The 27,139-nt window shown below is 34.0% G+C and overlaps 1 protein-coding gene across 3 annotated transcripts in view; it reads right to left on the bottom strand.

The window, feature by feature from the left end:
* FNIP1 (folliculin interacting protein 1) overlaps positions 1–27,139 on the bottom strand; it is a 142,671-nt gene that overhangs the window by 48,709 nt on the left and 66,823 nt on the right. For all 3 annotated transcript variants that reach the window (XM_027849150.1, XM_027849152.1, XM_027849151.1), the window contains exon 3: positions 2,881–3,012. In XM_027849150.1, coding sequence (XP_027704951.1) covers positions 2,881–3,012 — 132 coding nt within the window. The remainder of the gene's footprint in view (positions 1–2,880; positions 3,013–27,139) is intronic.

Raw genomic sequence — 27,139 nt, 5'->3', positions numbered from 1 at the left:
ATTCAAAAGCGAGTCCTTTTCATAGTTTTTATTTTCTGTGAAAACAAACAGTGGTTTCCCATTTCCTCATATTTTGAAGGATGAAATGTTCATTAAGTCAAGTTACAAATTTCTAAGTTTTTATGCTTATGGAAGAAAGGATGTGCCAACAAAATGTCTGCACAGTTGTGTACGTTATAGTGTCATTCTTCCCTCAGTCTTTTTTCAGTTTAAAGTTTTTCTGATCAGATTAGCAAGACTCCTAGAAGCAGTTTTTATTGTTTCTTTACCGGCAATTCCACTCCTGTTAAAGAGTTCATCATTCCTCTTCTTTAAACCATGTATCCTGTTCTCAGCCACTGTCTGTGAGTTGTTCATTTCCCAAATCTGCCTTGCTATTCTAAAACTCTCCTTTCAATAGGTAAAACTACCTTTAAGAGTTTTGTTATTAAAATAATTAATGAAATTAAATTTGTTTTTTAAACTACTAACCCATGATTCCTTGAGACTTGATTCCATTTTTGTTACAGATAGGAATTTTACCTTAATCCCTTAATCATCCCCACTCTCTCATATCTTCAATCTCTCTTCACATACTGGCTCCTTCCCTGTAGCCTAGACATACACACCCACGTCTCTCCCTTCCTAAAAGAGAATTCACTAGATCTTACCATCCCCTTCAAGCTATTGTCCTTTTTATTTCCTTCTTTTTTTCAGACAAACATCTGGGGGAAAAGAAAACTATCAATACACTCTACTTCTTAGCCTCTCACTCCTTATTCCTTCGTATTCTGGCTTCTGACCTTTGTTATGGTTTCTATCCTGTCTAGTGATTATTTCACTTTGTGTTTTTTTGTTTTGTTTTGTTTTTTAGAAATTGTACTGCTTGGATATTTTATGTTATAGTTATACATAAATATATACATGAACATGTTTAATTCTGGCACATTTTTTCTTTGATTTACTTATCTGCATTTAAAAGAGGTAGAAGGGGCATGTCTTCGACATGAGTTAGGGCTGCATTGGTATAGGCCTCTGAAGATCAAGAACTCTGAGTCATAACTGTAACTCTGAAGCTTTCATACTCTGGATGAGAAATATGGCGAGGTCCTTAGTCAGCTCTAGTTTCTAGAATGGGCACTAGAAATTGAAGTCATGGATAATGACAGCTGGCCTGGTTACCCAATAATTTCAAGTAGCCAGAATTAGTAGGGTAGTTGGCTCTCTCAATAGCTGCAGAAGCCTAGAGCTATACAAATTTTAGGCTAGAGCTCTGGGAGTGGGTGGTTGGTCCTGAAGCAGTTAGATTTTGGATCTATGATGGTGACTAATCAGTTTGATGGTCACCAGATTTTGTAGTTCCAATGGTGAGGTGTTGGTTGTCCCCAAATCACCAAGCTGTAGTGATAGCCAATCAGTCCAGCAGCTGTTATAGTAGGCAACTAGAAAAGGAGCTAAAGAAGGCCAGGTTTATGGAAATGGGTAGTCAACCTAATAGCTGCTAGAGGCTGGAACTGTGGTTGTAGATAGTTAGTGAGGCATCTGGCTGGACATTTGGTAATTAGATGACTAAAAATGTGAGGTTCAGTTTGTAGGAAAATGGCCAACAATGGCTCAAGCTAGATAAGGTGTGGTAAATTTGGGTTTTCCTGCCCATTGCTATATTTTTATTCTACTATTAGGCAAGACAGATATTCAAGGTCACTTTTAGGCATCCAAAAGATGAGTTGAAAAGATATCCAGTCAGTTATGAGAGGAAATAATTTAGCCCATCTCAGGATCTGTTTAAAGGTGAAATCATAATTTTAAAACTCGGAGTGTTTGAGGTATTAAGACTAACTTTTAAAACTTTGCCTAATTAGCCAAGAGTCCTGTGTGAACAAGATGAAAGTTTTGGAGCAGACAAAAGCAGTATAACAAGATGACTGACAAGGGAAAAACTCTCAGTGAAATGTCCAATCAACAGCACTAAGAAGTATTTATTAAACTTTCATGTGGCTAATAAGAGTGATCTAAAAGAAAAATATTTTGGGACCTCATGGAAATCTTCTCTGTATATTCCTGATCATGCTCAAAATATACCTAGCATTTTAGTTGGTGAAAGAAATAAGAATTCGATCTAATTTGTCCATTTTGGCAAATATATAGCATAGAAATATTAGGAATCCATTATGATTCTATGAGTCAAGAAAAATCCTGCAGAAGACCAATCCAATTTTAATGTCTCAATTATAAAACCCAGAAAAACCCCAAGATTATAATTTAGTATTTTTAAATTAAACACTTGCTTCCCATTAAAGCAGAGATGTCAAAAATATATTCATATTAGATGACTTTTGCTTTGCTTGAAGTCAATGCTCGATTACGATGTATAATGTTAACAGGCTCACAGATAAGTTTATAAGCAGTCATACATATAGAACTAGAAGTATATTATAAAAAGCCAGCATATTTTAAAATGAATTACAATCTGTTTTTCTTGTACAGAAATGCATTTTGTCTTTTTGCATTTATATTAAGAAGTTAAGAGTTTTTTTATTTGACTGATACAACTGCAGCATGTTATTATTTTATACATCATCACACTTCAATAGTGGCAGTGTGGAACAGAGGACTGAATGCTGGCCTTGTAGCCAGGAAGGCCTAGGTTCAAATCCTGCCTTTGAAACATAATGGCTATGTGACATATTCAAGTCTTTTAATTTTTCAGTGCTCTAGGAAACTCTCTAAGACTCTAAGTTGCAGAGAAGGTGCTAACCTGCATTGGTACAGGAAGTTCCCTCACCTAGGAGTTTTGAAACCACACTTCAATAATTAAAAGATGTTTTAAAGAACTAAATATCCTGGTCACCCAATAACATGACTATGGAGTAAAATGAGGGTAGGTCGGAGTGTTCTCACCTGGTATTTGGGACATTGCTCTTTTGTATCTGAAGAATTAATAGAACTATCCAAAGAAGAAGAACTGTCTCCTCCAGGTTTCAGTTGGCAGCATTTTCCAAAGACTTTTACCTGAGCATCACTGCAAAGTTTCTGAAATACATTATTCCCATTAATTGTATTGTTAGCTAGAAGACATGAAATGTACGAAGTTTCACAAAATTCACTATTTGATACTTTAAAAAGATATGCATTTTTGCTAAAAATTATATTTCTGAGAAAATAAAATACCTTGTGTAGCCTGCCAAGATACTATAAATTCAATTATTTTCAAACTCGATATTTACCAGTATTGATAACCTCTCCTTTTTTCTTTACAAAAAAATTACAAAGTAACTTCACGCTTCATAAAACTATGCAAATAACGTGAACTTACTTTTATTCATGCAAAATTAAGAATTTATTACTCTTCTAGATAAAATATAAGTCTTAAATATATAAGAAAAATAACCTACCATGTAAATATTTATTAACTAATAAAATCCTGGATAACTTAAATTTATAACTTATAAAACAATATTTTATTAATGATAGATGGGCATGTTTTTCAGTATTATTATCCATAATTACTGTCTAACCATTAATTGAGGTCAATATTTTTCTTTGTATTAATCACAGAAAAAATCCCATTTTTCATGAAGATGTTACAAATAACAGCTACCACTCACATAGCACTTTAACGTTTGCAAAGCACTTTCCATATGTTATCTTATTTGATCCTCACAACAACCCTGTGAGATTAAGTGCTATTACTGTCCTCTTAATACACACACATACACACACAAGTATCAGGAGAAAATAGTTATAAAGTAAATTTGCTTTATCTATATTATCACCAAACTGTCCATTTTTTTGTGTGTGTTTTGTAATTAAAAAGTGTCCTGTTAGAACCCACAATATTATCGCATGATTTTGCAACGTTTTCTTTTAAAAAGGTGTTTATAAAGTTGGTTACTCTTGCAACAACTTGAAAAACTGTATATAGTTGTTCACTCATATTTCTTATACTGGGCAGCTAAGTGGTGCAGAGGACAGAATGCCACCCCTAGAGTTGGGAAGACTCATTTTCCTGGGTTCAAATCTGGCCTCAGATATTTACTAGCTGTGTGACCCTGGGCAAGTCACTTAATCCCATTTGCCTCAGTTTCGTGATCTGTAAAATGAGCTGGAGAAGGAAATGGAAAAATCACTCCAGAATCTCTGCCAAGAAAACTCCAAATGGGGTCACGAAGAGGTGGACACAACTGAAATGATGGAACAACAATAAAACAATTCTTACTGGCAATAAAATAAGTTAACATTAAAATCCAGACAGATTTCATCATCCCATTTAGTATATATGCCTAATGCTATATATAAGACACTTACAAGCTGTGTTACCCTGGGCAAGTCACTTAACCTGGTGTGCCTAAGTTGCTCATCTGTAAAATGAGCTGGAGAAGGAAATGGCAAACCATTCCAGTTATCTTTGCCAAGAAAATTCCAAATGGGGTCATGAAGAGTTGGGCGTGACTGAAGAATGATTGAACAACAAAACACATTTCTTACATTTCTTGATGCAAATAAAGAATGCAATGTGCCCAAGTTGCATGAGAGGATGCATTTTTAACTAGTAGTCATGTACCTGAGTTTCACTCTGAGACTGACTGAAGTCCACCAATAGTGTCCAGCACAACTCTTCCATATTATATCATTTTCATTGAAAAGTTCTTTTGATGTGGCATTAACTCAACGTAAGAAATCTTTCTTCCTATCAATTTCAATAGTATATTATATATTTGAAATCAAATGAGCATGTTTACCTACAACTATTACTTCATTTAACAACAAAACAAAATAGGAAGACTTGTTTTTGAATGGTCTTAAGCTCTTTCCCACTTATCATGTGTAAGTGGAGTCATTCAAAGCTACTTTATATACAATTCCCCAAGCACTGTTTTTTGTTGTCATTATTATTCAGTAGTTTAGTCATGTCTGACTTTTCATGACCCCACAGACCAGAGCAATCCAGGCTCTTCTCTCCTCCACTATCTTCCAAAGTCTGTTCAAGTTCATGTTCATTGTTTCCATGACACCATCCATCTCATCCTCTGCCATACCCTTTTCCTTTTACCTTCAATCTTTTCCAATATCAGGGTTTTTCCAATGAGTCCTGACTTCTTATTATGTGGCCAAAGTATTTAAACTTCAGCTTCAGTATTTGACCTCCCAGTGAAAAGCCTGAATTAATTTTTTTTAAGTACTGACTGATTTGATCTCCTTGGGTCTCTCAAAAAGGGTCTCTCAAAAGTCTTCTCCAGCACAATTCAAGAGAGTTGATTTAGCAGTGCTCAGCTTTTCTTGTATTCCAATTCTCACTGCTATATATTGCTAATGGAAAAACCATTGATTATATGGACTTCTGTCGGCAAGATGATGTCTGCTTTTTAGGATACTCTCCAGATTTGCCATAACTTTCTTTCTCAGGAACAAGCGTCTTTTAATTTCATGGCTGTTTTGTTCTTATCAATAATGGCCCACATCTGTGTTTCCTACTGAAGAAGACTTTTGATACTTAGCAATTCTCTAAGCAACTTTATATCACATAAGCAAACCTTTGGATGTCAAAATCATGGCTTTAAAAGTTGATTCATATCACATTTATTATTATTATTATTATTATTTGAAATTTATTAATAGTATCTATTTTTTTCTGGAAAGATTTTCAGTCTTGCTAATAAACTGTTGCTACACATTTTCAAGGTGCTGTTTTAATTATTAAACTTCATGTTATCTGTAGTTAAAGCATTCATACAAAGCAAAAAGCAGTCTTTCCATCAAAAACTGACTTGTAAATACCAGTGATAAGTACATACACTCTACTTTCTGAATTTTAGCTTTTTACCTATTTTTGCTCCTTAAACTATCTCCATTGTCTTTGTACTAGTTATAGCTGCTCCAGTGTATTATCTCTTCAAACCAGTTATACAATGGTCCATCATGAAGGGATATTATTTTTAAAATGAGAGACTAAAAAATTAAGATAAGTTTTGAATTTCATGGCTGAATATTTTAAATGAATACTTATAACTGTTTTTAAGTTATTTCAAGTTTTTAAAAGTTGTATTTTTTTAAAGCAGAAATGAATGACAATGATATTATGTTACATTTAACTTCCACACAAAGGTCGACTTTGGATTTACATATTTCACACTGAAATTTAACAAGCAGGGCAATGGTATAACTAATCTGTATTATGAGCATATGTTGATTGATGGTGACAGCAAAAAATGACATTTGAGACATGATTTAACATGTGGCCACTGAAATTTGACCTTGTTTTTGCATACCATATTAATTAATCCCATGGTTATTTTCACTGTTAGTTGGAACAAATTTACCATGTTGGTCTCATTTTCGTTGACTTTCATTTCAATTCTGTTTCCATTTTTAAAAGTGAGCATGTTTATGGTAAGTGAAACACTCAAAAATAACTAATACTTTTGTTGCTTCTACTCTCCCTCCAAGACAGGGCAAATCTTAGAGAAACTCTGCTCTTCAAAGATTTTGCTATTTTGTGTTCTTGTTGTTGTTGTTTTAAAATGAGTCCCAGCCTGTCTATACTCTTAAGTATATTCCTTTAGTAAAACTTTCTGAGATGACTTTGGACAAAATGGAAGAGAAATTGTTTCTAACCTTCGCTCCTATGTGCTACACTTCAAAATAACGGTGAATGCACCGAATAAAAAGGGAGGGAAATTCCAAGAAGACTAACAGAAAAACTAAAGAAATGAGCAAGAAAAAATACCTCCAAAATAATTTGTAAATATTATGAGATGAAAAGTGAAAAAAATGAAAACAAGTATAATTCTAGAGAAAAAAAAGACGTGCCAAAGAACCTACAGAAAATGGTTTAAGATTACAATAAGGTATAATAGAAAGTATTGCACTTCTTATATTAGAAATAAAGTCATTGAAATAGAAATTCAAGAAAATAAGAAATGACAAAGTCGAAAAGGCAGTGAAAAATCCTAGGGAAGCAATGGATTCTCTAAAGAGTAGCCTGGTTCAGGAAGAACAAAAAATGTGTAGAGGAAAAACAGAAAAAAACCAATAAAAATTTAAAAAAACAGAAAAACTAGAGAAGACCTCTAATGCCTGCAAACCAAAGTAATAAAACTGGAGGAAAGATCTCAGTTAGACTGAGAATTGCTGTATAGAAAAATGTCAAAAAATAAATGGTCTGAATACTGTATTTCAAGAAATCACTTAAGAAAATTTACTGGAAAGATTTCAGTGAAAATTAACAATTCACAGCATGCTGACATAAAGGAACCCTAAATACTGTTCACCCAAAAATTCAGTCACCAAGTTTCAAAGCTTTATGATCAAAGAGAAAAGTCATTTACAAGGCATCAAACTTCAACTCAAATGGTACAAGACTACTCAATGATGACAAGAAATGAAAAAGGGTGGAAGAATTCATGAAAAACAAGGAAAACTGGATTGTATACCATAAGTATCTAATCTGCAAAAGTGACTGTAATTCATCATGGGACAAACTGTTCCTCAATGAAGAAGAAAAAATGTAATTGTTTCTTGAAGAGAAATCCAGAACTAGGAAAGATTTTTAACATGTAAACTGATAAAATAGATAAACAAGGTAATCTAGAATATAATGCAAGCAGGCAGTAAAGGTGATACAATATTAACATTCTACAAAGAAGTGATAAATATATAGTGGCTTTTAAGTTGCACCTAGAAAAAGGTCTTTCAAATAAAAAAAGGAGTAGAAATGTGAGAAAAGAATTCCCTGAAAAGGGAATAGATTAAACTAGATTGGCTGGAGGACTGAGAGAAATGAAATTATGTTTCTTGAAACTGGGTGCCATTAAGTGAAGATTAATCAAAGAAGGAAGTGAGTTGGAGAAGATAGGGTGATGCTTAAAAAACAAACTCTTACCTGGTATACCTGGAAAAGAGAAACCAAAAATAACCCAATATTTTTGCAATAAAAGAAAAATTTTAGATGTCTTTGATATGTGTGTGATTAATGTCAGATTATTACAAAGTAAGATAAGTTTCACCTATGTTTGGTAATGGAAGTGGGGGTAGATGTATGTTTGTGTAAGAAGATGAGGCTTATAGAAACAAAACAAAAAATACGGTTTTTAAAAAAAGGAGTACTAAAATGATCAAATAGAGGGAAAACCAAACTTAATTATAATCTTGAATATTAGTGATCTGAATCTACCAATGAAAAAAAGGCAAAAGTACAAAATAGGTTAGAAAACAAAAGCCAACAAATTGTAATTTCTAAGAAATACATTTACAGCAGAGATTCACAGTGATTGGGTGGAATAAAATCCAATATATATTAGCTGAAGAAAAAGAAAAAAATAATGATTTCAGATAAGAATATTAATAGCAAATGTAAATGCTACAGAGAAACAATGAGTATAAATACATACATACCAAGTAGCATGGTCTCTAGATTATTTTTTAAAATTTATTATTTAGTTATTTTAAACATTTGAAAAAAATGAGTTCCAAATTCTTTCCCTCCCTCCAAATCCTCATCCACCCACTCAAAAGGCAAGAGATGTGACATCAATCATATGTGTGAAATCATGCAAAACATACTTCTATATAAGCCATGTTGCCAAAAAAAGAAACCAAAAAAAAAGGAAATAAAGTGAAAAACTTTTCCTTCAATCTGCATTCAGACTCCATAATTTTTTTCTCTGGAGGTAGATAGCATTTTTCATCATAAGTCCTTCAGAACAGTCAGATCATTTTTTTCAAAGTACTCAAACAAGTTTTAAATTACCTTTCCTCAATCTATTTTCCACGTCAATTGTTTTTCCTGATGAGATATTTCACAATTTCTTCTATTTTTTCCACTCTTTTGATTTTATTTTATTGTTTCATGATGACTCATGAACTCATTACCTTCCACTTGCCCAATTCCAATTTTTAAGGTGTTCTTTTCTTCAATGAGCTTTTGTACCTTTTTTTCCTCCTTAACCAATTCTGCTTTTTAAAGAGTTCTTCTATTCAGTGAATTTTTGTGCCTCTTTACCATTAGGCCAATTCTGTTTTTTAAGGTGTTATTGTCTTCCATATTTTTCTGTGCCTCCTTTACCAGGCTGTTGACTCTCTTTTCATAATTTTCTTGTATTCCTCTCATATCTTTTCCCAATTTTTCCTTTACCTCTCTTATTTTATTTTTAAATCCTTTTTGAGCACTTCTGGGAATTCTTGTTGGCCTTGTATCAAATTCACATTTCTTTCTTTGAGGTTTTTGGTAGCTATTTTCACATTTTTGTCTTCTTCTAAGTTCATTTCTTGGTCTTCTCTGACACCATAATAGCTTTTTATGGTCATGCTTTGTTTTGTTTTGTTGTTGTTTGCTCATTTTTCCAGTGCATTTCTTGACTTATGACTTTATGTTAAAGTTGGGCTCTGCTCTCTGAGTCGACAGGGCAATATCCTAAGCTTTAGGTTTTTCACGGCTGCAGTTTGCAGGGATAGTTCTGGGGGATATGTAAGTTTTTGGTGCTTTCAAAGCGATATTATTCAAGGAGATATATGGTCACTGCTCTCCTGGCCTGTGTTCTGGTCTTCAGCCAGGAAAGGAACTTGTTTCCCTGTAGGTCCAAATGTTAACACTCCTCTTGGCCCTGGAACTATAACCACATCTTGTACACTTCTGCAAGAACAATGCTACTGCTCCTTTCTGCCTTGGAACTGAGCTCAAGGGCCCTGCACCCTGGTGAGTGAACACAAGCACTCTTCTCCACCTTGTGACTCTGACCTGGGCCCCTACTCCATTATGGCAGCCACATGCTATTGCTCCTTTTGGTCCTGGAACTGTGACAAGGTCTCTTGCTCTCCTATAGCCATAAGTACTAGTGCTCCTTTCTGTCTTGAAACCAAAACCAGGGTTTCTACTACCTGGTGAGCGATCACAAGCATTCTTCTCTACTTTGCAACTATGCCCAGGGCCCGTGCTCCCCTGCAGCACAAAAGCTAGTGTTCTCCTTCATCTTGGAAATGTGACCCAGAACTGCATATGGGCAATGAAACAGGGTCCTGTACCTAGTGCCAGCAAATGGTCCCTTGTAATCTCTTTCAGACTAGTTGTCTGACTCCCTTATTGTCTATAGGTAGGCTGATAGCTTCTGAAGCTGCTGCTACCATGGCTGCCTCCAAGGCCTACTTGCTGATGTTGCCAAGGTGTGCACTATGCTCTGGGCAGATGCCTACCCTGTTGTCAGTGTCACAGACTTCTCTCACCAACCTCCCAAGTTTTCTTTGCCTGGAAAAATGTCTTACCCCAACTTTTTGTTGGCTCTGCCACTCCAGAATTTGATTTGAAGTGTTATTTTAAAGTTGCTTGGAGGGGAATGTTGAGTGAATTCAGCTGAGTTGCTGCCTCTTCTCTACCACCTTGACTCTGCTTCATAGTCTCTAGATTCTTAAAGAAAAAGCTAACTGAAAATTTAAACACTCAAATAGCAACACATTAATTTTGGTGAGTTTAATATTTTTCTGTCACAGTTTAACAACTTCAATAAGAGGATGAAGAAAAAGGAAATTTCAAGCTGGAACATGTTCAATCTACCAATAAAAAAAAGCAAAGTATAGAATTAGGCCAATTAACTACTGGAAATTTCAAGTTTGATGTTCCCAAGATCTCTCAAACTCAACATGTTCAAATTAAAATTCATTATCTTCTCTCCCAAAGTCATCCCTCTTCCAAACTTTCCTACTTTTGGTTGAAGGCACTGTCATTCTTCTGGGCTTCCAGGTTCATAACCTCAGCATTATTCTCAATTCCTCACCCCATATATCCAATCAGTTGCCAAATCTTGTTGTTTCTAACTCCACCACATCTCCTGCATCTGACCCCTTCTTCTCTTCATATAGTTACCACATGAATTTAGGCCTTCATCTCTTCTTATCTAGATTATTGCAATGATCTCCTAATTAGGTTCCCCACCTAAAGTCTTAGCCCACTTCAGTACATTTTCCACTCTGTTATCAAAGTAATTTTTGTTAAGTACAACTCTGACCCTGTCACTTCCCTACTCAAATAACTCCTCTGATCCCTTATTGACTCTAGGATCATTTTTTAAGCATGTAAATCTTACAAACTTGCCACAACATATCTTAACTTCATTGTACATTACTCCTCTCCCATCCTTTATGTACACACAAAGACAAACACAGTCACAAACAGGCTGACAAAGACACAGACAGACACACAAACATGAAATTCAGCCAAAATGACCTACTTCCTATTCCTCACACATGATACTCCATCTCCTATTCCTATGACTTTGCACTGCCAAGCTCCCATTTCCTAAACACACTCCCTCCTCAATCCTGCATCTTTCTTTAAAATGCATGCAGCTCAAGCACCACCTCCAAATAAAGCCTTTTGTTATCAAAATAGATTTGAGAGACTTCTTGAGACTTTTGAATAGGAACCTTAGGGAATATAAGTATTTGATATGGGCATTATATAAAAAATTGATTAATTACAAGGGAACAAAAAAATGCAGAAAAGTCCAAATCTTAGTCAAAAGCTTTAGATAACAATTTGTAATCTCAGAGAATTTTAGTGTTAGGAGAGACTTCAACAGTCATCTAGTCTATTAAATCATGCCAAAATTTCATCCCCATTTTAATATACCTGACAAGTGGTTTTCTGGTGGCTCATTAAAGACCACCAAATGAGGGAGAATCGACCATCTCCTGAGGTAGTCCACTATATTTTTTGATAATTATAACTGTTAGGAAGGTTTTCCTGACATTAAACCTAAATTTGCTTCTTTGTAACTTCTACCCATTGCTTCTTGATCTGCCTTCTGGAGCCAAACAGAATTAAGTGTCGTTACTTTGACTTGACAGCCCTTAAAATGCTACAGCTCTCATGTCATTGTACATGTAGTAACACATATTCTGCTACCTGTATTTTCTCTTTTCCAAGCTTAACATCTCTAGTTCTTTCAACCAATCCCCATAAAAATGCAAGGCCCTTTACCAACCTAGGTGCTATAATCTATTTGTTCTCCAGCTTACTGATACCTTTCCTAGAGAGATAAAGCATTTATTAAGCAAAAACTATGTACCAGAAAGTATGTTAAGCCCCAAACCTGGAACTGAACCCAATACTCCTGATGTGGTCTGACGAGGATAGGGTATGATATTCCTGCCACTTTCTTATTGCTGGAAGTTATGCCTCTATTAAGCCCAGCATCCCATTAGCTTTTCTAGCTGAACCATGCTGAGCTTACAATCCACAAAAATTCTCAGATCTTTATCAAACTGTTATGCAATTATGACTACTTGTAAAGTTGATTTTTGACAAGCATGCTCTCTGTATTTTTATCCAAAACACTGATAACAATGTTCAACAGCACAAGGCTAAGCACAAATCCTTGCGGCACAGCACTAGAGACCTCTGGTCAATATGACATTGACCCATTGATAAGTACTGAATCCAGACATTACCAGTTCTGAATCCACCTAACTGTACTATTATCTAATCTACATCTCTCCAGACACTCTAGGCAACATATCTGAAGCATACCACTGATCTGCCAGTATAGCAACGCTGTCCAAAAAAAAAAAAAGACATAAGGTTAGTCTGCCATGACTTGTTGCTGATGAAACCATGCTACTTCATTTGTGACAACTGCTTCCTTTTCTAAATATTTGCTAACCATCTCTTAAACAAATGATTCCAGAATTTCTTGAGAAATCAATCAACAAGAATTTATTAAGTAAAAATCAAAGTCAATCTCAGGTATCTAGTATGAACACTCCTTTGTCTCTCCCCTCCTTTTTTTCTTTTGAAAATAGAGACATTTACTCTCCTCTTGTCCGTCACAGTTCTTGTAGAAAAGCAGTATGTTGCAGGGGGAAGAGTTCTGAGTTTGAGATCACCAGACCTGAGTGTGAAAGCTGGCGAGGACTCCTACTTAGGGAGGTAATTTAGCTGAATCTCACTTTCTTTGTTATTCAAATGAAAGGATTAGATTAGATGGTCTTTAAAGTCTCTTCCAGCTCCAAGCCTACATCCTATTCTTCTTGGTCTTTCAAATATCAGTGACAGAAGCTGCACAATCTCAGATCTATACATTTTTAGTGATCCATCTGGATCAAGTGACTAAAGGAAAGTGCTTTATTACTTGAACCTTCCTTCCTCCTTTATCTTGAGTATCATATTCCATTTCTGTTATGTTCTTTTTTCTCTAGAAGTCAGCCTCCCTGGCAGAAAAAAGGTAAGAACTGAGCAGCTCTGTCTCTCAGCCATTCCACCCAAAATCTTCTTCCTCAATATCACCTTCAACAGAATGACACCATTTCATTATCCTTAGCTTTCCTCATCAGCCTCCATACTCTGGCTCTCCAGACAGTCTTCTTATAATACTCATGCTATGTTTCTGCAGTCAACCTGTTATTTTCCCGTGATTTTATTTTTAGTTATATATCTTTCTAAAACTGAAGATCTCTGGGGAATTCTCTAGACAACCACTTTGGTCACTTTTTATAATTTTCCCTTATTAATAACGGAAACAAACAAAAACAGGTATGGTCCAAAATGGAGATTAAAAAACATCTGAAATAAAGGAGTCAAAGAACAAATCAACGAAACACTAAAAAACAATTATATCAAAGACAGTGGTAATGAGACAATATACTATATAGCTAGGCAGCTACTGCCACATGAGTCAGGAAGACCTGAGTTCAAATCATACCTCAGGTATTACTAGCCATAAGACACATTCTTTATTTGCCTCAATTTCCCCATCTGTAAAACAAGGATAATAATAATAGCATCTATCTCCCAGGGTTCAAATGAGATAATATTTATAAAGTACTTTGCAAACTTTAAAGCATTATATAAATGCTAACTATTATTATTATTGTTATAAAATAAACTGTCCTACACAAGTATTTTCTTAAAAAAAATATCAATTGCAGGCGTCAAACAAAATCACAAAAAATAAAAGTGATTATATTTTAACAGGCAGGAAATGACTGGCTCTTATTGTAGGGACTGTTGCAGAATCAGGTATCTGTATATGATCAGAACAGTGATCTGTTAGTAAAAAAGATTAAAATTAACAAGAGTCAGATGAGAAAGAGGAATGATCCAATGGAAAGAATGCTGACTTCAGAAGTAGAGGACCAGGTTTTGAATCTTGGCTCTGAAATTTACTATTTCTGTGACTGTAAGTCAAATAAATATAAACAAATTGAATTAATAAATAAAACTAGGAGCTGGGTGTTTTTTGGAGAAGAGAGGATAAACCATTAACTAATTTGAATAAAAAGAAAAAAGGAAATCAAATTATCAATATCAAAAATGAAAAAGGGAAATTCACAACAAATGAAGAAATAAAGGACAACATTAGAAACTATTTGCCCAACAGATTCCAGTAAAACTGACAACTTAAATGATATGTATGAATATTCACAAAATATAAAATACTCAGTTTAATATAAGAAATAGATTTCTATTATTCAATTTTAGAAAAAGAAATTGAACAAACCATAAATGAAATTTCAAAGGAAAAAACCTTGGGAATAAATGCATTCCTAAGTGAATTCTATCAAACATTCAAAGAATAATTTTCACCCAATATCACACAAACTATTCACAAAAAACAGCAAGAGAAGAGATCCTCCCAAATTCCTTTACGGCAAAAATATGCTCTTGATAATTTAAGTAGGAAGAGCCAAAACTGAGAAAGAAAACTATAGATCAATATCTCTTCTGAACACTGAAGTAAAAATTTTAAATAAAACATCAGCAAAGAGACTCCACCAATATATAACAAGATTATACACTATGACCAGGTTGGATTTATCAGGAATGTAGTTTTGGTTTAATATTAGCAGAATCAGAAACATAACTGGCCATAATAATAACAAGAATAAAAAAACTGTGTAATATCAATAGATGTGGGAAAAGGTTTTAAAAAAACCCATAACACCCATTTCTATTTGAAACAATAAAGATCATAGTAATAAATTTATCTTTCTTTAATGTGATAAGATGTATCTATGTAAAGCCTACAAACAGTATCATATGCATTGAGGATGAAGTTAAGAGGCTTTTCTAATAAGATCAAGGGTAAATCAAGGATGTCCATTTTCACTACTACTATTTAATACAGTGCCAGAAATGATAGCTATAACTATAGGACAAGAAAAAGAAACTGAGGGAAAAAGCATAGGCAAAGAAGAATCAAAATTACCAGTTTTTGCTGATGATATGACAGTATACTTAGAGAACCTTAGAGAGACGATTAAAAATGTAACTGAAACAATTAAAACTTTAGCAAAGATTAAAGGATATTAAAAAATACATATAAAATTATAAGCACTTCTGTATGTTACCAACAAAATTTAGCAGAAAGAGATAGAAAAGTAAATGTCATTTAAATAACTACAGAAAATTTTTATAAAAACATTCGGGCATCTGCCTATCAAGATACTCATAAGAACCTTATGAATACAACTATAAAACTTTTATACAAAAACAGGCAGACTTAAATAATTGGAGAAATATTAATTACACATGGGTAGGCTGAACCAATATAATAATGACAATAATACCTAAATAACTGATTCAGTGCCATATCAATCAAACTACTAAAATATTCCTTTTACAAAGCTATTAAAAATTATGAAATTAATCTATAGGGAACAAAATATCAAGAATCTAAAATAAGAAAAACAAATAGGAAGAAAGAAAGGCTAGCAGTACCAAATCCCAAACTTTACTACAAAATAGTAATCATTAAAACAATTTTTGTACTGACTAAGAAAAAAGAGAGATCAATCAATGGAACAGAATAGGTATACAATATACAAACACAAATGAACAAAGTGGTGTGGTATTTGATAAATATAAAGATCTTAGTTATTGAGGCAAGGATTCACTATTGGACAAAAGCTGCTGGGACAATTGTTTGCTGCTCTATTGATAGAGAAACAGTTTATGACCATAAAAGAAAAGGAAGGAATGAGAATTTAAAAAATAAAAAAAATTTATTTTTTCCAATTACATGTAAAAATAACTTTAAACATTTGTGTTTTTTTTTTAATTTTGAGTTCCAAGTGCTCTTCCTCCCTCCCTTTTTCCTTCCTTAGGAAGGCAAACAATTTGATATAGATTATACATGTGCAGTCATGCAAAACATTTTCCCATAATAGCCATGATGCAAAAGAAAACACAGATCAGAAAACACCCCTCCCCATAAAAAAACCATGAAAAATAAAGAAAGTAAAAAAAAATATGCTTCAATATGCATTCAGACTTTAACAATTCTTTCTCAGGAGGCAGACATCATTTTTTTGGCATAGGTCCTTTGGAACTGTCTTGGATCACTGTATTACTGAGAACAAGCTAAGTCATTAACAGCTAATTACTGTACAATATTGCTGTTATTGTGTATAATGTTCTCCTGGTTCTGCTCACTTCACTTTGCATCAGTTCATGTTAAGTCTTTCCAAGCTTTTCTGAAACCATCTAGCTTGTCATTTTTCTATAGCACAGTAGTATTCTATCACTATCATAGACCACAACTTGTTCATCCATTTCCCAATTGATGGGCAACTATTCAGTTTCCAATTCTTTGCCACACAAAAAGAGATGCCAAAAATATTTTTGTACATATGGATCTTTTTCCTTTTTGTTTTTTTATTGCTTTGAGATAGACTTAGTAGTAGTATTGCTGGGTCAAAGGGTATGCACAGTTTTATAGTCCTTTGGGCATAGTTCTAAATTGCTTTCCAGAATGGTAAAATCAGCTCACAATTCCATCAATAGTGAATTGGTGTCTCAATTTTCCCACATGTTTTTCAACATCTGTCATATTCACCAATCTTATAGGTGTAGATTGGTATCTCAGAGTTGTTTTAATTTGCATTTCTTTAACCAAGTGATTTAGAGGATTTTTTTTCATATAAATATATAGATAGCTTTACTTCATCTGAAAACCTCCTACTCATATCCTTTGGCCATCTATCAACTAGGGAATGACTTATATTCTTACATATTTGACTCAGTTTTCTATGTATTTGAGAAATGAGGCTTTGACAGAAAAACTGTAAGATTTCCCCTTGCCCCCAGTTTTTTGCTTTCCTTTTAATCCTGGCTGCATGGTTTTGTTTGTGCAAAACCTTTCTAATTTAATGTAATCAAAATTATACATTTACTTCTGGTAATGCTCTGTATCTCATGTTTGATCATAAAGTCTTCCTTCGACCATAGATCTAACAAACAAGATATTCCATGCTCCCCTAATTTGCCTGTATCATCCTGTATGTCTAAATCATGGATCCATTTGGACATTAAACTGCTTTCCAGTATTCCCAGCAATTTTTGTCAAATGATCAGCTCTTACCCCCAAAGCTTGGATCTTTGCCTTTATCAGACACTGGTCCACCATGCTACTTCTTAGCCAGCACCAGATTGTTTTGATGATTACTGCTTTGTAATACAGTTTGAGATCTGATACAATGGCTAAGAGATCCTTCTTTCACATATTCTTCATTGATTCCTTTAATATTGTGGACAATTTTTTTCTTTCAGATGAATGTTATTATTTTTTTCTAGCTTGTAAAATATTTTTGGTAGTTTCATTGGTATGGTATTGAATAAATAAATTAATTTAGGTAGCATTGTCATTTTTATTGTCCTGGCTTGGCCTACCCATTGAGCAATTAATATTACTCCAACTGTTTAGATCTGACTTTCTTTGTGTGAAAAGTGTTTTGTAATTGTGTTCTTATAGTCCATGGATTTGTCCCAGCAGGCAGACTCCCAAGTATTTTATATTTTCTGCAGTTATTTAAAAAATGGAATTTCTCTATCTCTTCCTGCTAGACTTCATTGGTAATACATAGAAATGTTGCTGATTTATATGGGTTTATTTTAAATCTTGCAATTTTGCTAAAGTTGTTAATTATTACAATTTTTTTAGTTGATTCTCTAAGATTCTCCAAATATACCATCATATTGCCTGCAAAAAGTGATAGTTTGATTTTCTGATTGCCTATTCTAATTCCTTTAATTTCTTTTTCTTCTCTTATTGCTACAGCCAGCATTTTAAAATATTTTTTCAATTACATGAAAAAGCACTTTTTAACATTCATTTTTTAAAAATTTGAATTCCATCTCCCCAGCTTCCTTTCCTCCCCCCTCCCTGGGACAGTAAATAATCTGATATAGATTATACATGTTCAGTCATGTAAAACATATTTCTATTAGTCAATTTGTGGGAAAAAAACTGAAACAAAAATAATTAAGTGAAAAATAGCATGCTTTGATCTGTACTCGAGTCAATCAGTTCTTTCTTTGGAGATGGATAGCTATAGTTAGCATTTCTAATACAATACTGAATAATAGTGGTGATAATAAACATCCCTGCTTTACCCCTGATCTTACTGGGAAAGCTTCTAGCTTATTCCCATTACAAATAACATTTGTTGATGGTTTTAGATAGATAATATTTATCATTTTAGAAAAAGTTCCATTTATGCCCATTTTTTAAAAATGAGTGTTTTATTTTGTCAAAAGATTTTCTGCAACTGTTAAGATAATCAGATGATTTTTGTGGGTTTTGTTACTGATAGAGTCAATTATGCTAATAGTTTTTCTAATATTGACCAGCCCTGGAGTCATGGCATAAATCCCACTTAGTCATAGTGTATCATCTTTGTGATATATTGCTGTCATCTCCTTGCTAATATTTTATTTAACATTTTTGCATCAATATTCATTAGGGAAATTGGTCTATAGTTTTCTTTCTCTTTTTTAGTCTTCCTGTAGGTAGGCAACATATTTGTGTCATAAAAGGAATTTGGTAAAACTCCTTCTTTGCCTATTTTTTCCAAATAATCTATATAGTATTTGAAATCAATTGTTATTTAAATGTTTTGTAGAATTCTCTTGTGAATCCATCTGGTCCTGGGGATTTTTTCTTAGGGAAATCATTTATGGCTTGTTCAATTTCTTTTTCTAATAGAGGGTTATTTAAATATTCTTTTCCTCATCTGTTAATCTGGAAGTTTATATTTTTATAAATATCTATCCATTTCACTTAGAGTGTCAAATTGATTGACATATAATTGGGCAAAATAGTGTTCAATAATTGCTTTAGTTTCCTCTTCATTGGTGGTGAATTTATCTTTTTCATTTTTGATGCTCGTAATTTGATCTTCCTCTTTTTTAAAAAATCAAATTAGCTAATGGTTTATCTATTTTATTGTTTTTCCCCAATAAAAACAGCTCTTAGTTTTATTTATTAGTTTAATGGCTTTCTTATTTTCAATTTTATTACTCTCTTCTTTGATTTTCAGGATTTTCAAATTGATGTTTAATTGGGAATTTTTAATTTGTTCTCTTTCTAGTTTTTTTTAGTTGCATGTCCAAATCACTGATCTGCTCTTTCCCTACTATAATGATGTAATAATTTAGAGATAGAAATTTTACTGTAAATATTGCTTTGGCTGCATCCCATAAATTTTGGTATACTGTCTCATTGTTTTCTTTCTTTTGAATGAAATTATTGTCTCTCAGACCCATTCATTCTTTAAGATTTAATAATTTCATTTCTTTTTTTGTTTATAAATTAATATTTTCCCTAATTACATGTAAAAACAATTTTTAACATTTGTCTTTTTTCAAAATTTTTGAGTTCCAAATTCTCTCCTTCCCTCATCTCACTTCATTGAGAAGGCAAGCAATTTGATATAGGTTATACATATATAGTCATGCAAAACATATTTCCATGTTAGTCAATTTATTTTTTTCCCAATTAATTTTAACCTATGTTTACATGGCCCTTTAATGAATCTAATTTTTATTGCATTATGATATGAAAAGGATGGATTTGATATTTCTGCTTTTCTGCATTTCATTATGAGGTTTCCATTCCCTAATACAAGGTCAATTTTTGTGAAGGTGCTATATATAGCTGAGAAAAAGGGGTACTCCTTTCTCTTTCCATTCGATTTTCTCCAGAGGTCTATCATGTCTAACTTTTCTAAAATTCTATTTATCTGCTTAACTTCTTTCTAATTTATTTTATGGTTGAATTTATATAATTCTTAGAGGTAAAAGTTGAGGTACCCCATTAGTATAGTTTCACTGTCTACTTCCTCCTATAACTCATTTAACCTTTCCTTTAAGAATTTGGATACTATACTATTTGGTGCATATGTTTAGTACTAATATTACCTTCATTGTTTATGGTGCCTTTTAGCAAAATGTAGTTTCCCTGCTTTTTAAGCAAACTTATGTTTGGCATTTTAACAATGTGGTCAGTCCATCGGTGTTTCACTCTCTCCAGCACAGTTAGGATGCATGGCAGTTCAGCTTGAGAAAGGACCTCAGTGCCTGGGACCTCATCTTGCTAGGTCATCTTCAGAACTGAAGAACTGACACAAGACAAGCACTCACATGGAGGTCAGAAGAAATGATACAAGGATACTCTCATAGTCTCTCTGAAGACTTTAGAATCTATTGTGAGACATGGGAGACACTGGCACAGGACTGCCCAGCATGGTGTGCCCACATCAGAGAAGGTGCTGTGAGCAAAGTAGAATTGCAGTAGTTCAAAAGAAACATGAGATGTGCAAATTTAGAGTCATTTTCCACTCCAAATGTTCACATTATTTGTGTCCAACCTGAGGTAGAAACTTCTGAGCTCATACTGGTCTGATTAGCCACGTTCAGATACACTGTACCTTGACCTCAACATAAGTGATGTCATTTTGGTCCTCTTAGCAAATGAAGGACAACAACCCATCAGTTTTCCTGTTTATCTCTTTTAATTAGGTTTATTTTTGCTTTTGCTTTGTCTGAAATCATGATTGCTATCCCTGCCTTTGATTCTGCTTCTGGCCTTTCCCATTCCATGGGTGTCTCTCTGCTTCAAGTGTGTCCCCCCCACCCCGAAGAGTATTTTATTTCTTTCCAATTACATGTAAAGATAGTTTTCAAAATTCATTTTGTAAAATTTTGAGTTCCAAATTTTTCTCCCCCCTCCTTCCCTTTCCAAGACAGCAAGCAATCTGATATAGTTATACATGTACAATCATGTTAGAAATATTTCCACATTGTCGTGAGAGAAGAATCAGAACAAAAGTGAAAAACCACAAGAAAGAAAATCTAAAACAAAACAAAAAGTGAAAATAGTATGATTTGATCTGCATTCAGATTCCACAGTTCTTTCTCTAGATGTGGTTAGCATTTTCCATCATGAGTCTTTTGGAATTGTCTTAGATCATTGTACTGCTGAGAAGAGCTAAGTCTATCATACTTAATCATCGTACAATACTAATGGTACTGTGTACAAGTACAATGTTCTCCTGGTTCTGCTCACTTCACTCAGTATCAAATCACATCTTTCCAGGTTTTTCTGAAATTGCCTGCTCATCATTTCTTATAGCACAACAGCATTCCATTATATTCATATACCATAACTTGTTCAGCCATTCCCCAATTGATGGGCATCCCCTCAATTTCCAATTCCTGGCCATCACAAAAAAAGATACTATAAATAATTTTGTACATGTGGGTCCTTTTCCATTTTTATGATCTCTTTGGGATACAGACCTAGTAGTGGTATTGCTGGATCAAAGGGTATGCACAGTTTGATTGCCCTTTGGGCATAGTTCCAAATTGCTCCCAGAATGGCTGGATCAGTTCACAACTCCCTTAACAAATAATGCATTAGTGTTCCAATTTTCCCACATCTCCTACATTTATCATTTTCCTTTTCTGTCATTTTAGCCAATCTGATAGGTGTGAGGTAGTATCTCCAAGTAGTTTTAATTTGCATTTCTCTAGTCAATAGGGATTTAGAGCATTTTTATATGATTAAAGATAGCTTTAATTTCTTCCTCTGAAAACTGCCTTCATATCCTCTGACCATTTATCAATAGGTAAATGATTAATTTTCTTATAAATTTGACTCAGTTCTCTAAATACTTCAGAAATGAGGCCTTTATCAAAAACACTGGCTGTAGAAACTGTTTCCCAGCTTTCTGCTTTCCTTCTAATGGTTGCATAGGTTTTATTTGTGCAAAAACTTTTTAATTTAATGCAATCAAAATTGTCCATTTTACATTTTATAGTGTTCTCTATCTCTTGTTTAGTCATAAATTTTTCCCTTCTCCATAGATCTGCCAGGTAAACTATTTCTTGCTCTCCCAATCTGCTTATGGTATCATCCCTTAATGTTTAAATTATGTATCCATTTCAACCTTATCTTGGTACAGGGTGTGAGATACTGGTCTATGCCTAGTTTGTACCATACTATTTTCCAGTTTTCCCAGCAGTTTTTTGTCAAATAGTGAGTTCTTATCCCAGAAGCTGAAGTCTTTGGATTTATCAAACAGTAGATTACTATAGTCATTTACTACTGTGTCTTGTGTACCTAACCTATTCCGTTGATCCACCACTCTATTTCTTAGCCAGCACTAAATAGTTTTGATGATGGACACTATAATATAGTTTTAGATCTGACATAGCTAGGTCACCTTCCTTTGCATTTTTCATTAATTCCCTTAATATTCTTGACCTTTTGTTCTTCCAGATGAATTCTGGTATTACTTTTTCTAGCTCTATAAAACAATTTTTGGTAGTTTGATTGGTATGGCACTGAATAAATAAATAAATTAGGCATAATTGTCATTTTTATTATATTAGCTCAGCCTACCCATGAGCAATTGATATTTTCTCAGTTGTTTAGATCTGACTTTATTTGTGTGAAATTGTTTTATAATTGCATTCATATAGTTCCTGGGTTTGTCTTAGCAGGTAGACTCCCAAATATTTTACATTTTCTACAGTTATTTCAAATGGAATTTCTTTATCTTTTGCTGCTGGGTTTTGTTGGTAATATATAGAAATACTGATGATTTATGTGGGTTTATTTATATCCTTCAATTTTAATATAGTTGTTAATTATTTCAAGTAGCTTTTTAGTGGACTCTCTAAGCATACCATCATATCATTAACAAAGAGTGATAGTTTCATTGTCTCATGGCCTATTTTAATTTCTTTTTTCTTCTTATTGCTAACATGTTTCTAGTACAATATTGAATAACAGTGGTGATAATGAGCATCCTTGTTTCACCCCTAAGCCTACTGAGAAAACTTCTATCTTATCCCCATTACACATAATGCTTACTGATGGTTTTAGATAGATACTATTATCATTTTAAGGAAAACTCCATTTATTCCTGTGCTCTCCAGTGTTCTTAATGGGAATAGGTGCTGGATTTTGTCAATAGCTTTTTCTGTACCTATTGAGATAATCATATGATTTCTGTTAGTTTTGTTATTATTAATATGGTCAACTATGCTGATAGTTTTCCTAATATTGAACCAGCAATGCATTCCTGGTATAAATTCCACCTGGTCATATTGTATTATCCTGGTGATAAATTACTGTAATTATCTTTGCTAATAGTTTATTTAAAATTTTTGCATCTATATTCATTAGGAAAATTGGTCTATAATCTTCTGTCTCTATTTTAGCTCTTCCTGGTTTGTGTATCAGCACCAAATCTATGTCATAAAAGGAAATTTGGCAGGGCTCCTTCTTCTCCTATTTTTCCAAACAGTTTATATAGTATTGGAACTAATTGTTCTTTAAAAGTTTGGTAGAGTTCACTTGTAAATCCATCTGGCCTGGAGATTTTTTTGTTAGGGAGTTCATTGATGGCTTGTTAAATTTCTTCTTCTAAAATGGGATTAAATACTTTATTTCCTCTTCTATTAATCTGGGTAAGTTATATTTTATATACTACCATATTCTAAGCCCTTCAATCCCTTAATACAGTAGAAGCTGCTAAGTCCTGTATAATCCTGACTGTAGTTCCTTAATATATGAATTGTTTCTTTTGGGCTGCTTGCAGTATTTTCACCTTGACCTGATAATTCTGGAATTTGGCTACAATGTTCCTTGGAGTTTTCATTTTGGATCTCTTTCAGTAGGTAATAGGTGGATTATTTCAATGACTATATTACCTTCTGGTTCTAGGCTACCAAGGCAGTTTTCCTTGATAATTTCTGGAAAAATGCTGTCCAGACTCTTTTTTTTTTCTTTATCATGGACTTCAGATAGTCCAATAATTCTTAAATTATCTCTCCTGGATCTATTTTCCAGGCCAGTTTTTTCCTGATCAGATATTTCAGTTTTTCCTATTTTTTCCATTCTTTTGGCTTTGTTTTATTGTTTCATGGAGTCATTAGCTTTTACTTGCCCAGGTCAAATTTTTAAGGAGTTCTTTTCTTTCTATCTCCTTTTCCCTTTGACCAATTCTGCTTTTTAGAGTTTTCCTCTTCAGTGGTTTTTTGTGTCTCTTTTTATCATTTGGATAATTACATTTTTAAGGTGGGTTTTTTTTAAGTATTTTTTTTGGTACCTCCTTTACTAAGCTGTTGACTCTCTTTTCACAATTTTCTCTCACTTCTTTTCCCAATTTTTCTTCTACCTCTCTAATTTAATTTTTTAAATTCTTTTTGAGCTCTTCCTGGAGCTCAAAGAGAACTTCCTCTCTTTTGGCTCCTGGTCAACTCACATTTTTCTTTGAAGCTCTGCATTTGAAACTTTGTTTTAACTTCACTGTCTTCTTCGAGTTTGTCTGAATCTTCCCTGTCACCTTAGTAAATTTCTATAGTCAGGTTCATTTTTTGTTGTTTGCTCATTTTTCTAGCCTGTTTTTTGACTAATAATTTTATATTAATGTTGAGCTCTGTTCTCAGGGTTGACGGGGCACTCTCCCAAGCTTTAGGCCATACTTGCTGCTGTTTTCAGAACTAGCTCTGGAAGTATGTAAGTTTTCAGTGTCTCCAAGGTTGCACGATCTAAGAAGTGTGCTCTCATTGTTTTCCTGGCCTGTGCTCTAACATATGAGAGAACACAGCACTCTTCCCTGCCCTGGACTGTGACCAGGGTCCCTGCACTCCTGTATTTGCAAGCGTTCGTGAACGAGTGTTCCTTTTAGCTCTGGGACTGCAACTCAGAACTGTGTGTGGGCAATGTGACAGAGTCCTGCACCCAATGCTAGCAAAGTGGTCCCTGTCATCTCCTTCTGACCAGTTGTCCAACCCTCTACTCTTTGTGGGTTGGGAGCTCCGAAAGCTTCTGCTGCTGCTGAACTGCCTCCAATGCCTATTGTTGGGGCCTGGTGTAGCCTGCAGTATACTGACAGCACTGGGCTCCAGGTCTGACCACCCCACCATTCCCAATGAGATAGACCTTTCCTGCCAACCTCCTAAGTTGTCCTGGGCTGGGAAACTGTTTCACCCTGACCTACTTGGTGCATATGTTTAGCATTGCTATTACTTCATTGTCTATGGTACTTCTTAGCAAAATGTAGTTTCCTTGCTTATCTCTTTTAATAGGTCTATTTTTGCTTTTGTTCTGTCTGAGATCATGACTGCTACCCCTGCTTTTGATTCTGCTCCAGCCTTTTATTTTCACTCTGTGGATGTCTCTCTGCTTCAAGTGTATTTCTTGTAACCAAATACTGTCATATTCTGGTTTTTAATCTACTCTGCTATCTGCTTCCATTTTATGGGTGACTTCACCCCATTCACATTCACAGTTATGATTCCTAACTGTGTATTTCCCTCCATTCTATTTTCTCCTGTTTATTCTTCTCTCTCTTTTTTCTTTTACTCTGTCCCTCCCCAAAAGTCTATGTGATCCTGGGCAAGACACTTAACCTCTGTTTGCCTCAGTTTCCTCATTTGTAAAATTAGGATAATAATAGCACCTACTTCACAGGGCTGTTGCGAGGATCAAATGAGATAATATTTGTAATGTACTTACCATCGTCCCTGGCACATCGTAGGATCTTAATAAATGGCTATTCCTGGGGCGTGGAGCCAAGATGGTGGATTAAAGGCAGGGACTCACCTAAGCTCTCTCAAATTCCTCTCCAAACAACTTTAAAATAACTCCTCAAATCATTGGAGGGGGGAGATAATAAATGCTTATATAAATAAATGAATAAATAAATAAGTGATAGGATGTTTATTAAACTCTTACCCCCAAAACAGGTAGAATTTCAGGCAGACTAATATTCAAGTAGAAAAAGGTAGGCAGGGAGGAGAAAGCTTTTGGATTGGAAAGCCATGTAACAGGACAAACAACTCTTTCTGAGAGTCTTTCCTTAGAGTCTCTGTACCCAGGGGCTTAAAGACTACTTGTAAACTTACATAAAGAAAAGAGCCTTCTAACCTTCTTTTTGAACAATCACTCCTATACCTGATGATATTGTAAGAATTTCTCTCTAACATACAAATAGCTCAATCTGTAAATACAAAAATATTTATTAAAATTCTGAAAAGGAAACAGCACTATACATTTTTTTAAACTTTTCACATTTCACATTCTAGATATCTGAATCAAGACCTGCAAGTTTAGGCCTGCCTCACACTCTAAACGTTCAACTTTAAAAAGTAGATGCCAGTTGTTCCAAATTCTGGAAATTTGCTGAATTTCTGTGATGTATAATATTGCTAACAAGGCAAAGCTTTTTGTTCTTGCATGTAGCATACAATGGATGGAACATGTGAATGATCATATGATTACAAAAGCTACTCACAAACTAGCTTTGCATTTTAGCTTTGAAACAAAAACAATGTCTTGGGAGCAGCAAAGCATCATGTGATGATACCATACTAATGGCTAAGTTTTCAGAGAAACCACAACTCAACATTTTCAGCATCAAATGTGGCACTTTCCTTTATCAATATTTTACTTGTCAGCTCACAGCAGTCAGATCATACAAGACATAAATGCACTTAGTAGCATTTTTAAAGTCTAGCTTCAAAAACTGATGTTCTGAAAATTCTGTATCTGTTCTGTAAATACTTTAACTGTTTCTGCAATAATGACAAAACCTTATCAATTAACATATATCATATTATAATACAAAATTTAAATCATATGAAAGCTTAAAACACACCAAAATACATGCAAATATTCTTTCACAAGTTCAGCAAAACAATGAATTTTTGTAACAGCCCTCCTTCAGCGAAAACACTAAAAACATTTCTTTAAAAATTACCTGCTTAATCAAGAGAGCTGCTGCTATGTTATTCAAAGACCATTCTCTGGTTTAAGTAAATCCAGTAAGTTTTAGCTATATTTCAATAAAATTATACTGTTCTCTCTTAATATAATTT

The sequence above is a fragment of the Vombatus ursinus genome, unplaced genomic scaffold, assembly GCF_900497805.2.
Source record: "Vombatus ursinus unplaced genomic scaffold, bare-nosed wombat genome assembly UNPS02007284.1, whole genome shotgun sequence".
In the NCBI taxonomy this organism is placed as follows: domain Eukaryota; kingdom Metazoa; phylum Chordata; class Mammalia; order Diprotodontia; family Vombatidae; genus Vombatus; species Vombatus ursinus.
Note: the sequence above shows the minus strand (reverse complement) of the source record. Positions and strands in the feature narration are given on the sequence as shown.